Source organism: Melozone crissalis, unplaced genomic scaffold (genome assembly GCF_028551555.1).
Source record: "Melozone crissalis strain CALT ecotype California unplaced genomic scaffold, PUWL_Pcris_2 ptg000111l_1, whole genome shotgun sequence".
Classification (NCBI taxonomy): domain Eukaryota; kingdom Metazoa; phylum Chordata; class Aves; order Passeriformes; family Passerellidae; genus Melozone; species Melozone crissalis.
Genome location: NW_026535888.1, coordinates 10,320,825 through 10,344,425, shown reverse-complemented (window position 1 = coordinate 10,344,425; position 23,601 = coordinate 10,320,825). Strand labels below are relative to the sequence as shown.

General features: G+C 40.8%; 1 protein-coding gene across 6 annotated transcripts in view; it reads left to right on the top strand.

Moving 5' to 3' along the window:
• Positions 1-23,601, top strand: part of ZMYM4 (zinc finger MYM-type containing 4) — a 43,191-nt gene that overhangs the window by 4,041 nt on the left and 15,549 nt on the right. For 2 of the 6 annotated variants that reach the window (XM_054292497.1, XM_054292494.1), the window contains exons 2-15: positions 9,564-9,606; positions 10,000-10,527; positions 12,048-12,115; positions 12,683-12,853; positions 15,494-15,572; positions 16,284-16,536; positions 17,127-17,301; positions 17,408-17,620; positions 20,015-20,165; positions 20,830-20,945; positions 21,066-21,335; positions 21,811-21,961; positions 22,223-22,395; positions 22,492-22,642. In XM_054292497.1, coding sequence (XP_054148472.1) covers positions 9,564-9,606; positions 10,000-10,527; positions 12,048-12,115; positions 12,683-12,853; positions 15,494-15,572; positions 16,284-16,536; positions 17,127-17,301; positions 17,408-17,620; positions 20,015-20,165; positions 20,830-20,945; positions 21,066-21,335; positions 21,811-21,961; positions 22,223-22,395; positions 22,492-22,642 — 2,542 coding nt within the window. Of the gene's footprint in view, positions 1-9,563; positions 9,607-9,999; positions 10,528-12,047; positions 12,116-12,682; positions 12,854-15,493; positions 15,573-16,283; positions 16,537-17,126; positions 17,302-17,407; positions 17,621-20,014; positions 20,166-20,829; positions 20,946-21,065; positions 21,336-21,810; positions 21,962-22,222; positions 22,396-22,491; positions 22,643-23,601 lie in introns of those variants that run through there. The other 4 variants (XM_054292499.1, XM_054292495.1, XM_054292498.1 and 1 more) reach the window with 4 other exon arrangements.

Sequence of the window (23,601 nt, the reverse complement as noted above, 5' to 3'; positions counted from 1 at the left end):
ATATTTGGTCCTTTTTAGTAAAAAAAGTGTGATGAGCAATTGTTGTCATAACCAAAGTTTAATACATCAGATTTTTGGTGCCAAAGCCAAGACTTTAATTCTACATTTGGTCCTTTTCCCTTTTGATAGCTGGTCCACAGTCCCAGGGCAGGATAAATTGCTGCTGCCAGAATTCTTTAATTTCCTTTGCAAAGAGAGGAAATCTGAATCATTAGCCTAATAAACTAATGTTTAGTTGTCTAAATTTAGGTGAGAAGAACTCGAAACAGAATTAGCACAACTATACAGAGTTATTCCCACAGGAGGCATTTTGGAGTACTTCCTTTTTATTATTATTATTATATTTTTAATAACTTCTTTATGTATTTCTGCAAGTCTTGATATTTCTTAAAAGGCTTGAAAGAACATGAAAAAGATTTCATCTGCATTGAAATTCATTTTTATATGGTGCTGTTTGCTCAGACAGCTTTATGAAGTACAGTTAATGCAGGCTATTAACAGGATTTTGTTGTGTTTAATCGTGGAAAAGGCAAAGAGGAAGCCAGAATTAGGAAGGTACTTTGAAGAATGAAGTGGATATTTTGTCTCTTTAAGGACAGAAATACTGAAATAGAGTTGGATGTACATCCAGGCTCTCCCATTGCACCATCAATTGCTGCTGGCACTGAGCTCTTAGGAGAAGGGAGAGGATTTGCAGCACCTGATGGAGCTGAGCCCAGGCTCCAGAGTGGGGCTGGGAACACAAACCAGGCTGGGCAGGAGATGCTCCTGCTGGGTTTATCAAGTAAAAACTGCTACAGTTGTAAAATTTCCCAATTTGTTCACAAAACCACCTTGTGGGTTTCTTAATTGAGGACAGATTGTAATGACAAGCAGAGAACTTCAGGTTCAAACAGTTCAAACAGTTCACTCTCTTTGAAAATTAACTTACAGTGGGTTGGTTTATTTTTTTCTCCTATTAGTAATATAGCTAGTAGCAACTAATTACTAACATAATTAATCATCTTTCTGGATGAAACATTGAGTGATCTTCCTGAGGTTCTAGTGCTGCTCCACCCTGGTTTGTCACCTTTGGCACTTCTTGGTTGTGTTCCATGGATTGGTTTTCCCTAAAGGACACAGTGATGGCTCTCTCTGGATGAGCTAAATGGAATTAAGGGGATTCCATGCTTTGCAGAGCAGAACCTTCTCACCAGCCATACTTCTGAAAGCTTTGGCCAAAATCACACATTTGTGATCTGGACAGTGCTGGCCTGCTTGTGGAATAAGCTAAAATGTGTAACTGCACTGAAACACTTGCTTTGGAGTAACTGCTGAGTATCACAGCATAAACACACATATTGTGACACAGACCCTGCTCTGATATTGGAGATTTTTATATCTTTGTAATTCCCATTTAGTTGTCCTTCCTTATGCTGTGAGAAACTGGAATTATTTTTATTTCAGCTCATTTACAGCCTCAGTGTAACCAAAATCCCAGCATTAGTGGTTGTTTGTGTTTTACCAGCAGCAGAGAAGTTCAGCACAGAGCCAGGGGTGAGATTTTGAGGGAAGAAATTCTTTGTTTGGAAACAAAGTCTTTCTTGTGGATGTCTTGGTTTGTTTGCTTGCCGTGTGGTTTGTGTCTGTTTCTAAATTGAAAAACCCAAAGCACATCAAAATCTGATATCTTTGCAAAGACCATTGCAAGGAAATTTGTGGTTAATAACAAATATTAGGGAGAAATTCTTCCCTTTGAGGGTAGTGAATCCCTGGCACAAGTTGCCCAGAGAAACTGTGGCTGTCCCCATTCCTGAAGTGTCCAAGGCCAGGTTGGAGGGGACTTGGAGCAGCCTGGGACAGTGGGAGGTGTTGTTTGGAACAAAATGATCTTTAAGGTCTTTTCCAACCCAAACCAGTCTGGGATCCTGTGATTGCCAAGTGAAACATTCACATGTGGAGCTGCTTCCTTCTGAAATCCACGATTTTGTGTGTGAATGGGAGAAGGGCTTGGACCATCCTAAGGTTTTTGTAGGTATAGATGAAACCCACCAATATTCCAGAAAAAATAAGGCTCTCTGCAACTTCTGTGTGTTTGACAAGTTCATTTTGGCCCTGTGCACGTTGGTAACAATATACAGGTTCTGTGTGTGTGCTGGGTGGGTGTGGAAACTGTAAAGTTTGTTTGGAATTGGCCTGTGAATATTCCAAAAGCTCAGGAATATCAGAAAAGCCTGGTGACAGAAAGGGATGATAGAATTCCATGCTGAACTGCTCCCTGTGATTTCTGGTGAATGATCCAGAATTCTTAAAATGCAGAAATGAAGGGGGAGCAGCACATGCCTAAATCTTCTGTCCTGACACTTAAAAATTGAAGATGTGTAAATGAGGTGGAAGGTAAAAGTATTTCTTGAACAGAATGTAGGGAGCCACAAGCAGCTGGGAAATTTCTGCTTTTTTACATGTTTGGGATTTGCCTTTAAAAACTCTCATCACTGTATTACCTAAATCTTTTCTCCTGACACTTAAAAATTGAAGATGTGAGAGATGGAAGGTGAAACTGTGTTCCTTGAACAGAATGTAGGGAGCCACAAGCAGCTGGGAAATTCCTGCTTTTTTACATTTGGGATTTGCCTTTAAAAACTCCCATCATTGTATTACCTGAATCTTCTGTCCTGACACTTAAAAAATGGAGGTTTGTGAGATGGAAGGTAAAACTATTTCTTGAACAGAATGTAGGGAGCCACAAGCAGCTGTGAAATTCGTGCTTTTTTACATGTTTGGGATTTGCCTTTAAAAACTCCCATCACCATCTCCACTGTATTACCTAAATATTTTCTCCTGGCACTTAAAAATTGAAGATGTGTAAGTGAGATGGAAGGTAAAAGTGTGTTCCTTGAACAGAATGTAGGGAGCCACAAGCAGCTGGGAAATTCCTGCTTTTTTTACATTTGGGATTTGCTTTTAAAACTCCCATCACCATCTCCACTTGATTACCTAAATCTTCTGTCTTAAATCTTCTGTCCTGATACTTTAAAATTGAAGATGTAAGTGAGATGGAAGGTAAAAGTGTGTTCCTTGAACAGAATGTAGAGAGCCAGAAGCAGCTGGGAAATTCCTGCTTTTTTACATTTGGGATTTGCCTTTAAAAACTCCCATCACTGCATTACCTAAATTTTCTGTCCTGACACTTAAAAATTGAAGATGTGTAAATGAGATGGAAGGTAAAACAATTTCTTGAACAGAATGTAGGGAGCCACAAGCAGCTGGGAAATTCCTGCTTTTTTTACATTTGGGATTTGCTTTTAAAACTCCCATCACTGCATCTCCACTTGATTACCTAAATCTTCTCTCCTGACAGTTAAAAATTGAAGATGTGTAAGTGAGATGGAAGGTAAAAGTGTGTTCCTTGAACAGAATGTAGAGAGCCAGAAGCAGCTGGGAAATGCCTGCTTTTTTTACATATTTGGGATTTGCCTTTAAAAACTCCCATCACTGTATTACCTAAATTTTCTGTCCTGACACTTAAAAATTGAAGATGTGTGAGTTGCAAGGTTAAACTATTTCTTGAACAGAATGTAGGGAGCCACAAGCAGCTGGGAAATGCCTGCTTTTTTACATGTTTTGGGGATTTGTCCTTAAAACCTCGCATCACTGTATTACCTCAATCCTTTCTCCTGACACTTAAAAATTGAAGATGTGTAAGTGAGATGGAAGGTAAAAGTGTGTCCCTTGAACAGAATGTAGAGAGCCACAAGCAGCTGGGAAATTCCTGCTTTTTTACATTTGGGGTTTCCCTTTAAGAACTCCCATCACCATCTCCACTCTATTACCTAAATCTTCTGTCCTGATACTTTAAAATTGAAGATGTGTGAATTGCAAGGTGAAACTATTTCTTGAACAGAATGTAGGGAGCCACAAGTAGCTGGGAAACGCCTGCTATTTTACATTTGGGATTTGCCTTTAAAAACTCCCATCACCATCTCCACTGTATTATCTAAATCTTCTGTCCTGATACTTTAAAATTGAAAATGTGTGAGATGGAAGATAAAACTGTATTTCTTGACCAGAATGTAGGGAGCCACAAGTAGCTGGGAAACGCCTGCTTTTTTACATGTTTGGGATTTGCCTTTAACAACTCCAGTCATTGTATTACCTGAATCTTCTGTCCTGACACTTAAAAATTGAAGATGTGTGAATTGCAAGGTGAAACTATTTCTGTAACAGAATGTAGGGAGCCACAAGCAGCTGGGAAATTCCTGCTTTTTTACATTTGGGGTTTGCCTTTAAAAACTCCCATCACTGCATTACCTAAATCTTCTGTCCTGACACTTAAAAATTGAAGATGTGTAAGTGAGATGGAAGGTAAAACAATTTCTTGAATAGAATGTAGGGAGCCACAAGCACCTGGGAAATGCCTGCTTTTTTACATTTGGGATTTGCCTTTAAAAACTCCCATCACCATCTCCACTGTATTACCTAAATCTTCTGTCCTGACAGTTAAAAATTGAAGATGTGTAAGTGAGATGGAAGGTAAAAGTGTGTTCCTTGACCAGAATGTAGGGAGCCATAAGCAGCTGGGAAATTCCTGCTTTTTTACATTTGGGATTTGCCTTTAAAAACCCCTATCACTGTATTATCTAAATCTTCTGTCCTGACAGTTAAAAATTGAAGACGTGTAAATGAGATGGAAGGTAAAACAATTTCTTGAATAGAATGTAGGGAGCCACAAGCAGCTGGGAAATTCCTGCTTTTTTATATTTGGGATTTGCCTTTAAAAACTCCCATCACTGCATTACCTAAATCTTCTGTCCTGACACTTAAAAATTGAAGATGTGTAAATGAGATGGAAGGTAAAACAATTTCTTGAATAGAATGTAGGGAGCCACAAGCAGCTGGGAAATGCCTGCTTTTTTACATTTGGGGTTTCCCTTTAAGAACTCCCATCACCATCTCCAGTGCATCACCCTCAGCCTAGATTAGGAACAATCTTTCCAAGTGTTCAGCGTGGCTCAGGGAAGCCTCAGAGCCACTCACCCTGCCGAGCTCCCTCTGTCGCTGTCCCCAGAGGGACTCGGAGCCTGTCCCCGGGCAGGGGTGGCGCTGTCCCCTCTCTGTCCCCTCTCTGTCCCCGCCGTGCCGGGGTCCCGGAGCCGGCCAGGGGGGGCTCTGCCGGCCGGGCCGCGCTCGGCTCTATGGTGTGACCCCGGCAGGTTCTCTTCCTGCCGCAGCCTTTCCTTTCCTGTGGCAGGTATGTGCAGCAGCCCGGCTCTTTGTTACCCCGCCTCTGCCCTCCCCAGGTGCTCCGAAGGTACAAAATCCCTTAGGGCTGGCCGTGGTTTGAGGGGAAGCGGCTCCGGCAGGGCCTGCTGGGGAATTCCGCGGAGTTTAGCGGTGCCAGAGGGGCAGCGTGGTTGGCTGCTCCCTGCCTGGCATCCCTGCCTCCCATCCCTGCCTCCATGCCTCCCTGCCATCCCTGCCTCCATCCCTTCCTGCCATCCCTCTCTGCCATCCCTGCCTCCCATCCCTGCCTCCATCCCTGCTTCCATCCCTGCCTCCATCCCTGCCTCCATCCCTGCCTCCATCCCTCCCTGCCATCCCTGCCTCCCATCCCTGCCAGGGCCCTGCCACGTGGAAAAGTTCAGGGGATGCTTCCTCAGCTCACCCCACCTCCCTCAAGAACAGCGATGGAAATTTCAATTCCTTTTTTATTTTTTTTTTTTCGTGTCTTCTCAATTGGTTGAGTCCTGGAGTGGGGGTTATGCTGTGTGCATAGAGGGACAAGGAAACTACAGGCAAACTGAGATTCATTTCTGACTGTTTTTAATTGCAGTTCTCTTAACATCTGCTTCCTTTCCACAGTTTGCTTATGGGTTTGTTAAAATCTAGGATCAAACTTCAGGAGCTTACTAGAAAGACATTCTGTGTGTGTAAAGTAGATACACTGTTTGTTTATTTCTTAATGGATTTCTCTGTTTTGCATACAAAGCAATACTGTAGCCATGGGCATCTTCTCTCTTTATACTGCACAAAAATAATCTATGAATTGTTTGATTTATGGATGACATGGCTATGTTGAACATCATGAAGGTATGGATCAGCTTTTTAGTTATTTCAAATTAGCATGTTGTATTGAAGTGTAAATGTGTGTCCTTCTGTCCTCCACTCCCAGCACAGGCAGCTTAGTGCTGAGGCTGTGACACTGCTCCCTCAATGTACATCTATAAAAACCAGTGACATATCTGGTGGAATTTTATTTTGTTTATAAAAGCAATGCTATCTTTTTTAATAGAGTAGTTACTTTTGCTTTCAGAAATACCTCATTGTTTTGTCACCATTTCTGCATTCTTGTTTCATTTCATTCATTCATTCATTTGTTTTTTACAGCCTGAGTAGGCAGAGCACCACTTTGTGTGCAGTCCTAGCTAATGAGGCAGTCACTAAAAAGGCATAGCCTAAAACATTGAATTTCACTAATACCAAACTTCAACTGTTCTGTATTAAACCCTTATGGAGTTAAATGATTAAAACCACTAAGAATTATTATTCTCTGGCAAATATTTGCCAAGATGACTTAATGAAGGTGGTTTAGAATATTGTTTTATTGAGTTTTGTTTTACACCTGCCAGTGTGTTTTGAGGATTGAGTTGAAGAGTTGAAGGCTCAGTATTTGAACAGAAAACTCTGTTCCTGAGACTTTCCTTTTGTAGGAAAGTCTTTTATCAAAGACTTAATGTGGGGTAATGTTGAGGTGCCTTTCTCCTTAGATCTGGCAGAGGAAATGCCATCAGTTCCATGTTTGCCCCTCAAGTACTTTTGCTCCACTTCTCACTAAATCTTAAAAAATCTGAGCAGAAGAAATAAAAGGAATTAAGAGTGATGAAAAGAGGAAGCATGAGGACTGGAGGGAGGGAATTGCCTTGCAGAACTGTAATAGAATAATGTAGAAATAGTAATTTGGGCATTATTGTTCACATTTCTGTGTGATACAAGACCATAATCCAGTTCAAAGCTAATGTACATGATTTATTAAAGTGACACATTTTTGTAACTGGTGATACACAAAATTTCCTCCTGAGGTGGCATTAAATAAGACTGCAGTGGCATTGGGGAAGGGACTAGAAGTGCATAACTGAGAGAATACCCCACAGTAATGCTGAAAAAAAATATATTAGCTCTTATTTCAGGGACAATCCAGTTATAGACTTATAGAATGAGTAATTTGTTTGGGATATATATATATATATATATATATATATATATATATATATTTATGTGTGTGTAGATACATATGTGTACACACATACAATCATCCCAACTTTCCCTGGTTTTCTCCCTTTAAATTTACACTATGTGGGAGTTCTGATGCTGTTCACAGTCAGGAACTAAATGGTGGCTTAGATAAAGCTGCTGGTATTGTCAGATGCTGGAGTTCCTAAAGGCATAGCCTAAAACATTGCATTTTATAAATTTATAGGTTTATAAATAGGTTTATAAATATTTCCAGGGAAAGCTTTTGACCACAGACACAGATCTTCCTCTGTATCCGAAAACCTTTTGAAAGAAGATGATTTCTTCTTTTCATATCCTCACAAAATAATGAGTGAAGAAACAAAACAGGGTTGTTTTTTTTCCCTAGGATGACCTTGTGTTTGGGAAGTGTCTTGGGTTCCTTCCAAGTAGATTGTAAATGTTTTCCAGCTTCTCCAGAACGTTTCTGGGAGTCCCTCATGCTCTTGCAGGTGGCCCCTTGTGCTGTTGGTGTTTCTTTGAATGAAACAGTGAGAGAGATTCACACTGCAAAATGTATCCCTTGGTGATACAAGCATTCCTGGGGTTGTCAGCTGTTGGCAAAAGATTTGTAACCACCAGAAGAGGAGAAGGAATATTTAGGGTTTGGGTGTGTAAGGCAGCCTGCGCTGTGGAGGACCTGGAATATTTTCCCCCAGGTACTTTGGGTCTCAAAAGATTAAAGAACTCCTTTGATACAAATCTACCATGAGAAAAGGATGAGCTTATCTCAGCTGAAAATTCCCTTCATCCCACCATCAAAATCTGTTGGAGAAGACAGAGAATTCCTGACAGGAAGCAAAAAAGGATCAAGAAAAGGTCAGTGTAGAGTCAAGGACCTGGGCTATTGTTTTTGCCTCCAAAAACTTCATGCCCTGATATTATTATCAAATGGCAACAAGTTCCTCTCCATGTTCTTCTCTAAAAGCAGCCCACCCCTGCTGTCCCTGTCCTCAGCAGCCTCTATGAGCACTTGATATATCCAGTATTTATGGGGATTAATTTTACACCTGTGTAAATTTAGTTGGCTGTTAATGGGCTCCTAGATCACCATTAAACTTCCATCTTCCAGCCACTCCTGAGATCATTGCAGAGCTCAGGCCTTGCAAACCTTCCTGGGAGGTGTTTCCTTACTCTTTCCCTGTAGATAATTCCATGGAAAAGACTTGCATCAGCCTTGTGGAACTGTATCCTTTTTTTTGTTTTGTTTTGCTTCTCTTTTATTTTTCCAGCCTCAAGTGTCTGCTCAGAGAAACCAGAAAGTTCTGGTGAGGTATCCAAGTGACTTGATGGACATGCTCTCACTATTCCATGTGTGTCCAGTTAAGCTGAAGGAGCTGCCTTGTCTTTGCAGACCTGCAAGTGGTGTTGGAAAGGGACATTTTGCCATCAAATGACCTCTGGGACAGTCTGATGTCATCCTTTCCTAGAGCTCCCTGCTACCAAACTGATAGCCCCCATCACATCCCTGAGAAATACTGGATTTATCAACTAAATGACTTGAGTTAAATGAAATTAGGCCTCATCCCTTTGCTCTCAAATCCCATTACTTTCCCTAAGATGGCTTAAGAATTGCAGTGTGAGCTGGATCTAGCAGGAAAGAAGTGTAGAGAAAGGACAGAGGGCTTAAATGAATTACTGTTATCTCTTGGGCAGAAAAGAAGGCTGCTAATGAGTTGGACATTCTGAAGGAAACTTTAATTCTCCTTCTCCAGGCACCATCCAACATGCCAACAACTTCAGCATCTGTCAGAGGATGTTTAATGCAGCCAGATGTTGGTGCAGCACTCAGCATCTGGGTCTTCTGTGCTTATGCTCACACTGACACTCTCTGTGTTGGGAAGTTAAACATTGCATTTCCCTGTTCCTGGAAAGGGGAAAATTCCCTCTAAGAGAGGTGAAACCCTTGGGCCTTTGCAGTGGGAGCTGCCCAAGCTCCTGGTTTTTATTTATGATTTTCAAAGGGAATGAAGGCTTGTGGAGTATCAGGGCAGAATCTGTGGCCTTGACCTGGTACTGCTATCCCGGGTAGTAGAGAAAATTGGCATTCCCTTTCCTCTCTCCTCTGGGAAGCAACACTATTTCTAAATTTTCCTTGTGTGCCTTTTCTATGCATTCTGAACTCATTAGGGTTAGTGTGGCTTCTCAGTCTTAATTCATAAAAATTTGCTTGAGGCAAGGAAGGAAGGAGGAGGAGGAATTGTGATCCTCGAGCTTGGTTTTGATCAGATACTTTTTAGCAAAGTACATGGCAGCTGACCAAGACAATGACACAGTGCTTTCCTTTTTTACAGTTTGAAGATAAATCTGATGCGGTATTTGATATTACAGAAAAATGTAAGTATTTCTATTTATTCTCTAATGTCATAGTTTCACAAAGCCTTTCTTGGAAGTGTCATTGCTGCTGAGCAAGGCTGTCTTGCCCTCATCCCAGCCCTTCCTGCTCATTCCCTCCTGCATTGCCTTCTCCACAAGTGCTCCAAGTGAGGTGAATGGAAATTAATATTTTTTCTTTCTTTGGTTAGTTTTACTCAGTTCAGCTTCTGCTTCAGAGTGGTGAGGGCAACTGAACCCTTTCTATGTCAGCAGTGTTTTCACAGTAATGTTGGCATGAAAAGGTTGAGAATATTCAAGGAATTGCAGCATCAGCCAGATTAGGACACTCACACCTTCATTACACGTGAAATTGGTCAATTTTCTGACAGTTCACTGAGATTTTTTTCTCCCTAGGTGGTGAAATTCTGGATGCAGAGATGTCTGAGGACGCTGAGCACAACTTAGCACCTGCCCTGGACAGCTTGTCTTACGGAGCACCCAACCGAGCAGGAGCTGAGAATTCACTGCAGGGTGATGATCATGATTATTTTCTGAACTCTGGGGATCTTGCAGGCATACCTGTTGTTGGGAGTGACAACGAAGATGAGCAGAATTTCACTCCAAAAGACACTCTTTCTTCAGCAATTCATGATGAAGATCATCTGCAAGAGGGCAAGAGAGTTCCAGATCATGAACTGGACAGTGAAAAAGAAATTCAGGTTCAGAATGCAACCCAGAAGGATCTCACTTCCCCCTTTGAGCAGGGCCCTGTATTTAAATCACTTCGAAAAGATTTTAGCAGAACACGAGATAATGGCAAAGAGACTTTTTCAGCCAAGGACAAGAATAGAGAAGGACATTTTCAAGAACGTGAAAAACGGTTGGAAAAAATCCCTAAAGATATGGATTCTAGATTGAAAAGCAGTTTTCTTGACAAAGCAGGTAACTGTTGCCATCATAGAGCTGGCTGCCCAGCAAAGAGGAAGAAAGAATTAGACAGAAATCAGCAATAGGGCTAATTATTAAAAACATCACCTTGTTGAAGAGAACAGGCAGAGCTGTGTGTAGGGGAGCATTTTGTGAAGAACCCTGAAATCCAATGAACTCTGTGTTAGGAGGAGGATTTGCAAAGGGCTTGGCAGTGTCAGGGAGGTCTCATCCTCCTCAGCTTGTTACAGAGCCTCAACATAACCTTTGTTGTTGTGGTTTCCTAAACCAAGCTGGGTGACAATTCAAGCTTCCTTTTGGTTTTTCTCACTGGTTTTTATAGACCATGGAGCTTCTTAAAAGAAAAGGTGATGAAGTTTAGGTTAAGTTGGTGGCCAGTAAAGATTTTTTGAGCATAACACCAATTCTTCACTAATGCCTAGGCATTTAAAGCAGTGTGGATTTGATAGTATCAGGGAAAGGCTTGCTAGAAAGGAGTTAGTGTCTGCAGGAACTAAGCCAGAACATAGCTTGAAATCTGCTTTTCCTGGGAGACTGCTCCCCTTCTTCCTCCAATACTTGTGTCTTGGACTTCATCCAGCCAACATGGAAAGAACCAAAGATGCCTAAAATCCCTTTCTCATTTGACAGTCTCCATAATCTTGCTGCCCACACATTTATTTTTGTCTTCCCAAGCTCTGAAAGCAGAACAGTGAATGAAGGAGTTAAGAATAACCAAGCAGGAACACATGGTTTAATCTTATTCAGCAGAGGGAGGGTGAGCCAGCACGTGAGGCACTCCTGGCTGCTTGTTCACATTCACAGCTTCTAGTTCTGAGGTTTAAACTTTAAATATTCAGCAACAGCATCTTCAAATCAGTGCTTCCAGGTGGCACCAATGATAGAGAAGCAATAAAGATGTCTTTAAAAATAAAGGTACAGATGTATCTCTACTTGTAACTTCAGTTTGAAGTCAAGGGAAGAATGTTTCTGTACATAAGATGTATTTCAGAAAGTTGCAAACACATGCAGTTAAAAGATCAGGTAAAGCAGTCAGTAGTTGAAACCAGAATGATAAATGCTCAATATCTAGGCAAATCCAAAGTTTTTAAATGATATATTCTAAAAAAGCAGAAGATGCTATTTCCTCAGAAGAGGGGAAAAGGCAAAAGAACAGAACAGCAAAGAAAAAGCTGGAAGATGTTGCTCTGAAAAGTATTTTGTGATTTAAATGTCAAAACAGGGGAGTTCAGAACCTGGTGAGGTGTGGAAAATTCTGAATGAAGAATTTGCATCGGAAGCTTGCAACTATTTTGCTGGAATGGGAAAATGATGATCCAATAGAATAATTAAAAAAGAGTCAATTTTCTTTAGGGATTACCACCTTTCCTACAGGGAGGAGAAAGGGAGTAGTTTAATAGTGGTGAGGTGCTGTCAGCCACTGGGGTTGGGGAGCAGGATGAGACTCTGATAGTTTTAAAGGAAATGCATTGGAACCTGTATTCATTTCTATTTAATGTATATGTTTTCCTCAGTTCATAATCAAGTAGAAGAAACATTACGGACGCAGTTAGCGCCACAAACTCCAGAAACTAACTTCAGGGTAAGCTATAGATCTTTCAACCACTTTTGCAAGTGCAGCAATATGCTGGAATAATTCAAAATACGTATTTTGTATTTGAGTGTAAATTTGAGTGTTAAGGAAACTGATCTTCTGACTCTTAGACATCTTTACTACTTAACCAGTACATATAATTTTGTAAAAATTTTCCTGAGCCTCTCTTTGGATTGAGGATTCTTTTGGTAGCCACTTTTCTTATTCAGCATGGTTGGAGTGACCGGTGAGCCGAACCTACAGCTGGATGCATCCACCTGACCTGCTGCTTTTTTTCCACATGAGCCAGGGAACAGCTGTATCCACAGGAGACACTCCCAAACAACCAACTTACAGAGCTGGGTGTTTTCTGCTTTGCCAGAGGAGTGCAAAGCATTGGGGGTGGGATGAGAGAGGGGGCTGCAGGGAGGTTGAGGCAGCAGCTGCTGCCCAGCATTTCTCCCACCTTGGCAGGACCCAAATCTCTCGGTCTGCAGCACAAACTCCCCTTGGCAGCAGCCCAGCTCCTCATGGCAGATGCAGGAGGGTGAATTCTTTTTCATATTATTGTTTCAGGAGTCTAGCTACCTATTTTCTAGTAAGGAATCTATTGGACAAGAGCTGGGGAATTTCTTTGCACCAAATATTAGAATTAAGAAGGAGCCTTTGGATGACGAATATGCTAAAGCTATGGCCCCACAGCAGGGACTATTAGACAAAATTAAAGATGAACCTGGTAATTCTGAGGTAAGTTTCCCATTGCATTTCTCATTTTGGTCTGACAGCTGACCGCTTAAGCTGAACAAAAATTCAGCCATTTATTTGGTTTATTGACCGAAATTTAATTTGAAGAACATAGTTTAGTAGAAGGATTTTTCCCTCTTACACTACTATAAAAAAATTACCCACCCCCCCTCAACTTTTTGATGTCTTGTTACCTTGTCTCTGAAAATGTTTTTCTTTTCAGTTAGAAACAAAGCCAAGTGCTTTAAAACTTCTGTAACTAAATCTGTGGCTACATAGACATTTTATCTAACTAGGAAATAAACTGTAAATCACGTTTTGTTAAATAACTTATGAGTGCTCATAATTAGAGATATTAATTAAAGTAGCTAGTGCTGCTACTTCCTTCTTAAAAGCTGCCTTTGCAAACATAGTAGTTCTTGTTTTAAATTAGCACTCAAAGGACTTAGCAAAATATTTAAGTACTTACACATCAGTGAAGTCAATTTAAGTATGTGTTTAAGTGACTTTCTCATTCAAGACTGACACTTTTTGTGATGATAGAGGTAAAAATCAGTAATTGCAATCTGGAGAAGGTCTGACCTGTGGATTGAGCAATGCTGGGGCCAGGATTGCTGAGCTCCAGCCAAAATCTGTGCCTCTGGTTTGCTGTGTGACACCAGGGGAACGAGCTGTGCTGCAATTCCTGGCTCCTCACTGCTCATATCTGGGTTACATGTCAGATTTTATATGTTAAAGGTGTGCAAAACTTCCCAAAATGATGCATCCCTTTGTACCAACATGTGAGTGTTGGTGTTCTGTGCAGGTGTTAGTTTTTAGCATCAGTCTTTGTCTTTCTGCTGAAGCTCCTCTGCTCTCTGGGCCTGTCTTCCCAGCACTTTTTCTTCTTTTCCCATAATACTCTCAATTGAATAAGTAAAATATTTGCAACTTCAGATTTTACTGTCCTTCTGATTTGTTCAGTCTCTGTGGGATTGTTTGGGTTTATTTTTCCTTGCACCTGTAGAATGTCAAACCACGTGTAGATTAGTTAAATCTGTCTCTTCTTTTGTCCTCCCAAGATGGCATCTGCTGTGTGGATTTGTGTGGAATGCAAGGCGAGATGTCTGTGGTTATCAAAGATCATATTAATAAGTAAAAATGAAGACTTGAAGAATTTAAATGTCAAATATCGTATGGTTCAAAAAATTCCTTCCTGGAGTAAAATCCTGTGATTATCAACTCTGCCTGATACTGGAAAAGTAGGAGAACTGAGTTCATTTTGTTTTGCTTTAGATTGGAATTATTATGGGGGGGGATTTAATGGATTTTTTTTAATATTTCCTGAAAGATAAGAGCATTTCTTGCTGTAACCAATAGTTGGAGCTGAAGGTTTTTGGCTTTCAGCACTGTTAAGCTGCTGTGAAACTGCTTGATCATGCACAGTTGATGTCAGGATTTGCCTCCATTTCTTTTCCTACTCTTGACTAATGATACAATTACAGTTAAAATGCTTTAAAAACTGTATGTCTGCAAATGATTAATTTTTAAATAATAATAATAATAATAAAAATGGTGCTTAAGAATCTCATCACAGCATGCCCATACCCAGCTTTGAGCTTCTCAACCTGAGATTTGATTGTTTCAGTCTGATGGTTCACATGGTCAAGGAATACCACTGCCTGTCTCCTGGGAAACATAATTTGCTTGTCTAGTATAGAAATTTCAATTTTTCCCACAGGAGTGAGAGGAAGGAGTGCTCAGTGGAGGTTGTTGTGGGATTTTGGGAGCTGGCAGAAGCTGGGGGAGCATCTCACTGCCACAGGGAAGGGAGAGCTTCCTTTTGCTTAGTGATTCTGAGTTGGTTTCCCTGGCAGCCGGGCAGCAACTGTGAATTTAGCTCAGTCGTAACATGACATCATGCCTCACTGCTCCCAAACGACTGGAAGTAGGCTAAATCTTATCATCTCTGGAGTTCCAAGAGATTATGTTCTTCAGCCTATTAAGATTTCCATGTGGAGTGTTCCAAGCTGCTTTCTGGCTCAGATTTCTGGGGAGAGCAGGGGCAGGAAGTGTGCTGGCAGCGTGAATTGCTGCTGGGGACTCAGCCAGTCATTCAGAGCATGTCAGCTATTCCAGCAGCAGCTGGCCAGGGATTTTCTCATCCTCTACCAAATGTGGGGTGATTCCCTTCATGCTGGAGCTGGGACTGTGATGGTCCAGCCTTGGTCTGCTGCAAAGCTTCACCTTAGGCTGCTCCAAGATTTAACTCCTGGTTAATAAAGAACTCTCCCCTCCCAGCTCTATTTCCTTGCTATCCTCCTTTATGTGAAGATAAAACTTCTTTCCCAGAACAGGGGCACTTCCAGCTGGAAAGTTGGAATGGAAAGCAGAGATTTCCTTAAGTTTTACTAAATTCTGAGGTGTCTCGGAGTGCAGCTGCAGAGGGGGATGCACCAGGCAGCCCCACCTGTCCATTTGTGCCCCCTCAGGTGTGGTTTGCTCTGAGCAGGAGCTGTGTGTGGTGCTCACTTGTCACCCAGCCTTTGGAGCAGGCTTAGGACAGCCACTCTTTCCCTGAGGTTCAATGCAGCATTGTGAAGGAATGGAATCATGTAAGCTGTCATTACATGTGTGTGTTTGTTCTCTTTCCCTTTGTTTTAGGAGTACGGCCAACAGCCAAAATCTCAGGAAGGGGAGCTGAAAATCAGTGCTGTATTTTCAGTCAGTGGCAATCCTCTTGGTAAGGAATAGGCAACACTAATTTCATTTAAATCTGTAAAATGTGTCACCTTTGCAAATACTGCAGGTCACTCTGCATTTCATTTGCTGTGACTGATCCCAGTAGGAATGAAGAACTAGTTTGGTTTAAAGAGAATAAAATTGAGATTATTATAAAATAATTGTGGTTTTGAAGCGTAGGAAAATTGAATGTAAAATGCATAGGAGAACTGAATGTGTTAAATAGTCTTAAGCTGAAGGAGGGCTGATTTAGATTAGATCTTAGAAAATATTGTTCTCCTGTGAGGGTGGGGAAACCCTGGCACTGGGTGCCCAGAGCAGCTGTGGCTGCCCCTGGATCCCTGGCAGTGCCCAAGGCCAGGTTGGAGAGGGCTTAGAGCAACTTGGGATGGTGGAAGGTGTCCCTGCTCATGGCAGGGGGTGGAATGGGATGATCTTTAAAGTCCCTTCCCACCTAAACCATTCTATGATTCCACAAAAGGGATGTTAAAAGTGTATTCTCCATCTTCAGAGTATTACAAAAATCTGCTATGCAGAAAACCAGCACAGGGCATGTATTTGTGGAGAGTTCATCTGCTATTTGATTCTCCTCTAGACTCTGACAACCTAAATAAAACTATGAGCTTGTGCCTGCCCCTGCACACCAGTGAGTTCTTTGTAATGGATCTGTAACACTGACTCTGTGTTTTCTCTGTGTGGGTTTTTTTTTTAGTTCCACAGCTGTCATCAGGTTTCCAGCCTGCTGTGGCATCCTCTGGCATGAGTAAAATGCTCCCCTCAGTTCCAAGCACAGCTGTTCGGGTTTCCTGTTCTGGCTGTAAAAAAATCCTGCAGAAGGGACAAACTGCCTACCAGAGGAAAGGCTCAACCCAGCTCTTCTGCTCCACACTGTGCCTCACTGGATACACCATTCCAGCTTCTCGCCCACCAGCTTCTACCAAGAAAACCTGCTCAAGCTGCTCAAAGTAGGACAGTGCTTTTATTAGTTCCACTAATAATTGATATTCAGGCAGATAATGAAAGGCTTCAGTTCTGTTCTTGTGCCCCTTGCTGTAAGGTAGTGCTGCTCCTCCTTCCCTTTTGAAGGGAAGCTCTTCCTATGCTTCCCTTCAAAAATTGGTGGCTGATGCTGTTCTTTGTTAATTGGTCTGTCTGCTTGCAGTTCCATTTCCTTAATTGGGTTTTACACACACATAGCTTTTAAAGCCTCTGTGGTGCAGAATGCATCTTCTCTTTTTTATATTTAAATGAGCCAAATATGAAAAACTGTGTTTCAAAAGGTCCAGCATCCACCTGCCATTTCAAAATGTCATTGCACTCTCAAAATTGCTAACAAGAGTACCTTTTCAAAAAGTATTTTATGCATTATTTCTTCTAAAGAGAAACAGATTTATGAATCCCTAAAATGAAGTAAAACATGGGTAGTTAATGTATTCAAGGTTTCAGTTAAATGGATTCACCCTCTCCTGGAGAATGTTTAGTCTCCAGAATAAGCAAGTTGACATGGATCTCGCATTAATCCTTTATCTCTGTGTTTGTTTTTCTTTTTCCACAGAGAAATTCTAAATCCAAAGGATGTAATCACTGCCCAGTTTGACAACACAGACTTCAGTAAGGATTTCTGCAGCCAGTCTTGTCTGTCCACATATGAACTGAAAAGGAAACCCATTGTCACTATCCACACCAACAGCATTTCCAGCAAGTGCAGCATGTGCCAGAAGAACGCAGTGGTAATTTCCATTTTCCTCATTGAAATTTTAGCTCAGCACAACTTGCTGTCTCAGAGATGACCACAGAAATTCTTCCTGTCCTTGCTGTTTATTCCTTTCCTTGCAGATCAGGCACGAGGTGAATTACCAGAACGTGGTGCACAAGCTCTGCAGCGACGCCTGCTTCTCCCAGTTCCGCTCGGCCAACAACCTGACCATGAACTGCTGTGAATATTGTGGGGGATACTGCTACAGTGGCTCTGGCCAGTGTCACATCCTGCAGATAGAGGGACAGTCCAAAAAATTCTGCAGTTCCATATGTGTGACAGGTTACAAGCAGGTATATGTGATGGGACGAGGGGGAATGGATTCCCACTGCCAGAGGGCAGGCTTAGATGGATATGGGGAAGAACTTCCAGGCTTAGATGGATATTGGGAAGAAATTCCAGGCTTGGATGGACATTGGGAGGAAATTCCAGGCTTAGATGGATATTGGGAAGAACTTCCAGGCTTAGATGGATATTGGGAAGAAATTCCAGGCTTAGGTGGACCTTGGGAAGAAATTCCAGGCTTAGATGGACATTGGGAAGAAATTCCAGGCTTAGATGGATATTGGGAAGAACTTCCAGGCTTAGATGGATATTGGGAAGAAATTCCAGGCTTGGATGGACATTGGGAAGAACTTCCAGGCTTAGATGGATATTGGGAAGAACTTCCAGGCTTAGATGGAGATTGGGAAGAAATTCCAGGCTTGGATGGACATTGGGAGGAAATTCCAGGCTTAGATGGATATTGGGAAGAAATTCCAGGTTTAGATGGATATTGGGAAGAAATTCCAGGTTTAGATGGACATTGGGAAGAAATTCTTCTCTGTGAGGGTGGGGAGGCCCTGGCACAGGCTGCCCTGAGCAGCTGTGGCTGCTCCATCCCTGGAAGTGTCCAAACTCAGGTTGGACAGGGCTTGGAGCAAGCTGGGATATTGAAAAGTGTCCCTGTCCATGGCAGGGAGTGGAACAGGATGGGCTTTAAGGTCCCTTCCAACCCAAAACATTCTAGGATTCCATGATTCTCTATTTGGACAAAATACAAAAAAAAAAAAAATCCATCTAATTTTTAATTAGATTTTAAGTGTTTTAAGAAACACCCAATTTACTGGTTGGTTATTTCAGTTCCTCTATTGGTCTAAAGTAATTCCTTTTGTCATTTCAAGAATAACAGAATCATTAAGGTTGGAAAAAGCCCTCCAAGATCATCAAATCCATCCTTCAACCAAATACCCAATGCCCACTAAACCATATCACTAAGTGTCACAGGTCAAAGTGGGTTTTGAACACTTCCAGGCGTGAAAATTTGCTGCTTAATCTTTGCCCAAATGTGTTGCTCTGTTTTTTTATCACCACTGGACCAGCTACCAGACAATTCCAGTGTGAAAGACACAGTGGGACCACTCAGCAGCAGCCTCATGTGGCTGTTTTCAGCCTTGAAATGCTCATTAAAGAATATTCTTTATTAAATTGTAGCCTTTGAATTAAGTGGAAAGGAAAAGTAATAATTAGTTCATAATTATGATTTTAACTTTTAAACTTTTCATATTTATTTTTTATTATTGAAGACCTGAGCATTTCAGAGAACCTTAATTTATTATAATAGCTCAATAATTTTTGAATTATTTATTCTAATGCAATTACTTTAGGAAAAATTGCCCTCTGATAAAAGAATGGAACTTCATTTTATGACTTGACTCTGCTGTCCCATTATCCAGGCCACTTAGGTCAAGAAAGGCCTAATGAATTGAAAAAATATAAAATTATGGTAAATGTATTTCATCCAGAAAATTGCCTTCAGAATTAGTTGTCCTCTGAAACAAATCTGGAGATAAAATTAAATAAGCTGGAAACATTTTCTTGCTGCTTTTATATCACACATCAAAACCCCATATGTGATAATTCTCTTGAAAATACAGCATGTTCAAAGCTTATAAGATTAAGTCAAATCTATTTTTAATTGATTTTTAAATAGTATTCAACTCAATTGTCAGGTACATTCTGATAGTTTCTGGAGGTTTGTGGGTGTTTTAAAATCCCTAAAACCTTTTATTCTGTTTTGTCCTGTGAAGAGCTGGAATTGCTGCTGACAGAACAAAGTGCATTTTTAAGGCTGTCATACTAAAATAATCTGGTGCATTAATTCCCAAAGTTTTTTCCAAACTTAAAGACCTTAAAAAAACCTTAAACACAGAAAATGTGTCTATGAAAATCAGGCTTTTTCCTGTGTTTGTAGACCACACACTGAAAACTGTGATTATTACTAGAATAAGGATCTCTTTCCCATTTTGCTATCAAACATCATCAGGGCACCTGCTTCCCCCTGTTCCTTGTTTCCTCATCTCTTCAGTGGGAATATTGTTTATCTACAGAGCTGATGCATTAAAAACCATAAGCAAAATGTCAATCCCCTCAGCAATTGTTGGAAGTTGTCTGGTACAAGGTGCTGATCTGTGCTGGTACCTGTAGGAGTGTTTGCAGTACCCAGAGAGCCTGGTACTGGTTAAAGTGGCCTGGGAAGGTGCTCAAACCACAGCTCAGATCAATAAATCTGCACCATAAATTACACAGCTGTAAAACAAGCTCTGTTTCAAGCACGTTTTATAAATATTTTATATATTAACGACAATTTCCAGGTTAATAAAAAATGCCAAGTTTCACATAATTAAACAATTTCCCTGTTTCCACAGAAGTCAGCTAAAATTACACCCTGCACACTGTGTAAATCTCTGAGATCTTCAGCTGAGATGGTGGAGGGCACAAATAACTTGGGGAAGATGGAACTGTTTTGTTCTGTTAACTGTTTGTCAGCATACAGAGTAAAAATGGTCACTTCTTCAGGTAAGCTCATCCTTTTACTTCTATAGAAGCTTCATTTCCTGTGGCTCATATCCCAACTTTATTTGTCTTGAAAGTTAAGGCTGATATTCTTTTTGGGAGGGTGGGAAGTGTTTTTTAAGTTTTTTTTAAGTGTTTTTTAAGTGCTGAGATGGGAATTAAAGGGCATTCTGTTGTAGATAAATGTAGCAGTGACAGTACAGCTATTTCAATTTTGGTTTTAGGGAACTCCACATGATAACCAATCTTAAATCTGTTTTATTTTTGCTCTGGCAAGTGCAGCTGGTGGGTTTTCCAGCTAGACAAACATTGTGTGGACATCCCAGTGCTGGGACTCTCCTGGCCCTTGTTCCCTGGGGTGATCAGCTTTATTACCTCTGCCCAACATTGCATGGAGCTAGGCAAACATTTTCAGCTATTTTTCATGTGGAAATAGAAAAATGCTTACTGACATCCTAGGGATACTGGGAGATTAATTAAATTTCTGGCAAGCACCAGGCACAGCAGCTGCAGTGTCTGCTCCTGAATCTGTGGAAACATCATCGTGGGCTTCTGTCTGTGCCTTGGCTCATCACTCAGACTCTGTTTTTGTATGCACTGTGCAAAATTAGCTGCAATACAACTTGATGTTGCATAAATCACTTTTTCTTCTCTGTTTCGCCCTCAGGTGTTCAAGTTCAGTGCAACAGCTGTAAAACCTCAGCAAACCCTCAGTATCACTTGGCTATGTCAGATGGGAGCATACGAAATTTTTGCAGCTACAATTGTGTAGTAGCTTTTCAGGTGTGACATTCTAGGATTTCTTTTTAGCTGAATTAACTAGAATGCTAAATTGATGGTGGAAATACCCAGGTGTAAGATGTAACCCTGTAAAATAAAGCCTGTTTTTTTGTTTTCCCACAGAATCTGTTCAACAAGCCTACAGGGCTGAACTCCTCGGTGGTGCCCCTGTCTCAGGGCCAGGTCATTGTGAGCATCTCCTCGGGGACAGTGTCAGCCACTGGCACCACCTCAACTGTGTCCCCCAGCTCCACCAGCAGCCCAGCAGCAGCAGGGCTCCAGAGATTGGCTGCCCAGTGCCAGCAGGTCACCTTTACCCGTTCTGTTGTGAAAATCAAGTGTCACCACTGTAACAGATCATTTGCCACCAAACCAGAACTGCTTGACTACAAGGTAATAAAGATCAGGGCTTTCAAAGCTCTTTTTTTCACAACAGAAACTCAAAAAATTGTTGTTTATGTGCACTGGTCTGGCAGTACTGCTTTGTTGCTTGCACAGACCTGCTGTGGAGGGTTTTAAAACTGATTTTAACCAATATCAAATTAATACTGATATTATCTCTATGGTCTTAAAACCAGAAAAAAAAAGAACTCCAAAAAAAACCCCAAATCAAACAATTGCCTGTCTAAATAAACACATCCCTGTCTCTTGTACCTTTTAATCCAAGGACAAAGACCATTGGTGAGGGCTTTCTGCAAGAAATTTTGCTTTATTATAAAACTAAATGGGGAGAATCATCTGCCAGTGCTCTGTTGCTGATTTCTAAGGGTATAAATACTCTTCTGCGTTTCTATTAACAATTTAAATGTATTATCTGAGATGTGACTCATTCAAACACTGAAACCAAAACATTCTGGCTGTGTTGCAGGGTAAAATGTTCCAGTTCTGTGGGAAGACCTGCTGTGATGAATATAAGAAGAAGGGCAATATGATGGCTTTGTGTGAATACTGCAGGTTTGAGAAAATTATCAAGGAGACAGTGAGAGTCTCAGGCATAGATAAAACATTCTGTAGTGAAGGTAAGAAAGGGCAAAACCCTGCCTCAGAGAAATCAAGTCACAAGTGTTTTGCCTAAAAATTATCAGTAATACTAAAATAAATTAATATTTTTAAGTTAGGAATGTGTTTTTTAGGTTTAGGAGCACAGAACCCTGTTCATATTTTACAATTTTTATGGTATGTTTCAATGAATTATTACAGACATCACTTAATACAGGAATTAGGAGTGCTGAAAGATTTTCATATTGGTATTAAAGAATATTTTTGCTGTTTTCTTTTAGTCTGTAAACTGCTCTATAAACACGACTTGTCCAAGCGCTGGGGAAACCACTGTAAAATGTGCAGTTACTGTTTACAAACCTCCCCCAAACTGGTCCAGAATCACTTTGGGGGGAAAACAGAGGAGTTTTGCTCAGAGGAATGCATGTCTAAATTCACTGTTTTGTTTTACCAGGTAAGCTATATTCTCACATCCTCTAGGTTTTTATACCTCTACCCCTTGTTGGTGTTTCCAGATGTGCTCAATTTCTCCCTCCCTCTGTTTTCCTAGATGGCAAAGTGTGATGGTTGTAAGAGACAAGGTAAACTCAACGAGTCCATAAAGTGGCAAGGGGAGATGAAGCATTTTTGCAATCTGCTTTGTATTCTGTTGTTCTGTAAACAGCAAAGTGCTCCTGACCCTCCACTCCCAAACAACACAGGTAAAGCAGCCTGGGGATGGTGTTGCCTTTTGGTGTGTGGGGCAGTGAGATGGATGTTTATCTGCAAATTCACTTCAGTGAACTCTCTAAGATCTGTCTTCTCCTGGGGAGCTTTTCTGTTGCTGTTGAGTGGGCTCTGGTTTAGATCACTCTTACTTTGGACCATTTCAAACTTCTGTAGCTGTGAAATGCAATTGCTTTGTGCACCAAACAAATTTTAAAGATGAAGCAAAAGCACTTACTTTCAGCCCCTTTCATGAAACAAAAAGGTGTTTCATTGGGTTAAAATCTACTGATATTTAGTGCAGACATGTTAAATATTAAATATCTAGCTTGTCTTCATAACACCAAGAAGATATGGTAGAATGTTAATATTCTGTGGTGAAATTAGTAGACTTCATGGTTTTAAATACAGACTCCTATATATGCACTTAAACCAGCCCCTTCTGTGCAGTCTGTAGGCATATGAAGACTTCCCATTTCATGAAACAAAAAGCTGTTTCATTGGGCTAAAATCTACTGATATTTAGTGCAGACATGTTAAATATTAAATATCTAGCTTGTCTTCATGACACCAAGAAGATATGGTAGAATGTTAATATTCTTTTAACAATGAAATTAATAGACTTAATGGTTTTAGATACAGACTCCTATATATGCACTTAAACCAGCCCCTTCTGTGCAGTCTGTAGGCATATGAAGACTTCCCATTTCATGAAACAAAAAGCTGTTTCATTGGGCTAAAATCTACTGATATTTAGTGCAGACATGTTAAATATTAAATATCTAGCTTGACTTCATAACACCAAGAAGATATGGTAGAATGTTAATATTCTTTTAACAATGAAATTAATAGACTTAATGGTTTTAGATACAGACTCCTATATATGCACTTAAACCAGCCCCTTCTGTGCAGTCTGTAGGCATATGAAGGCTTCCCATTTCTGTGTAATTAAGTG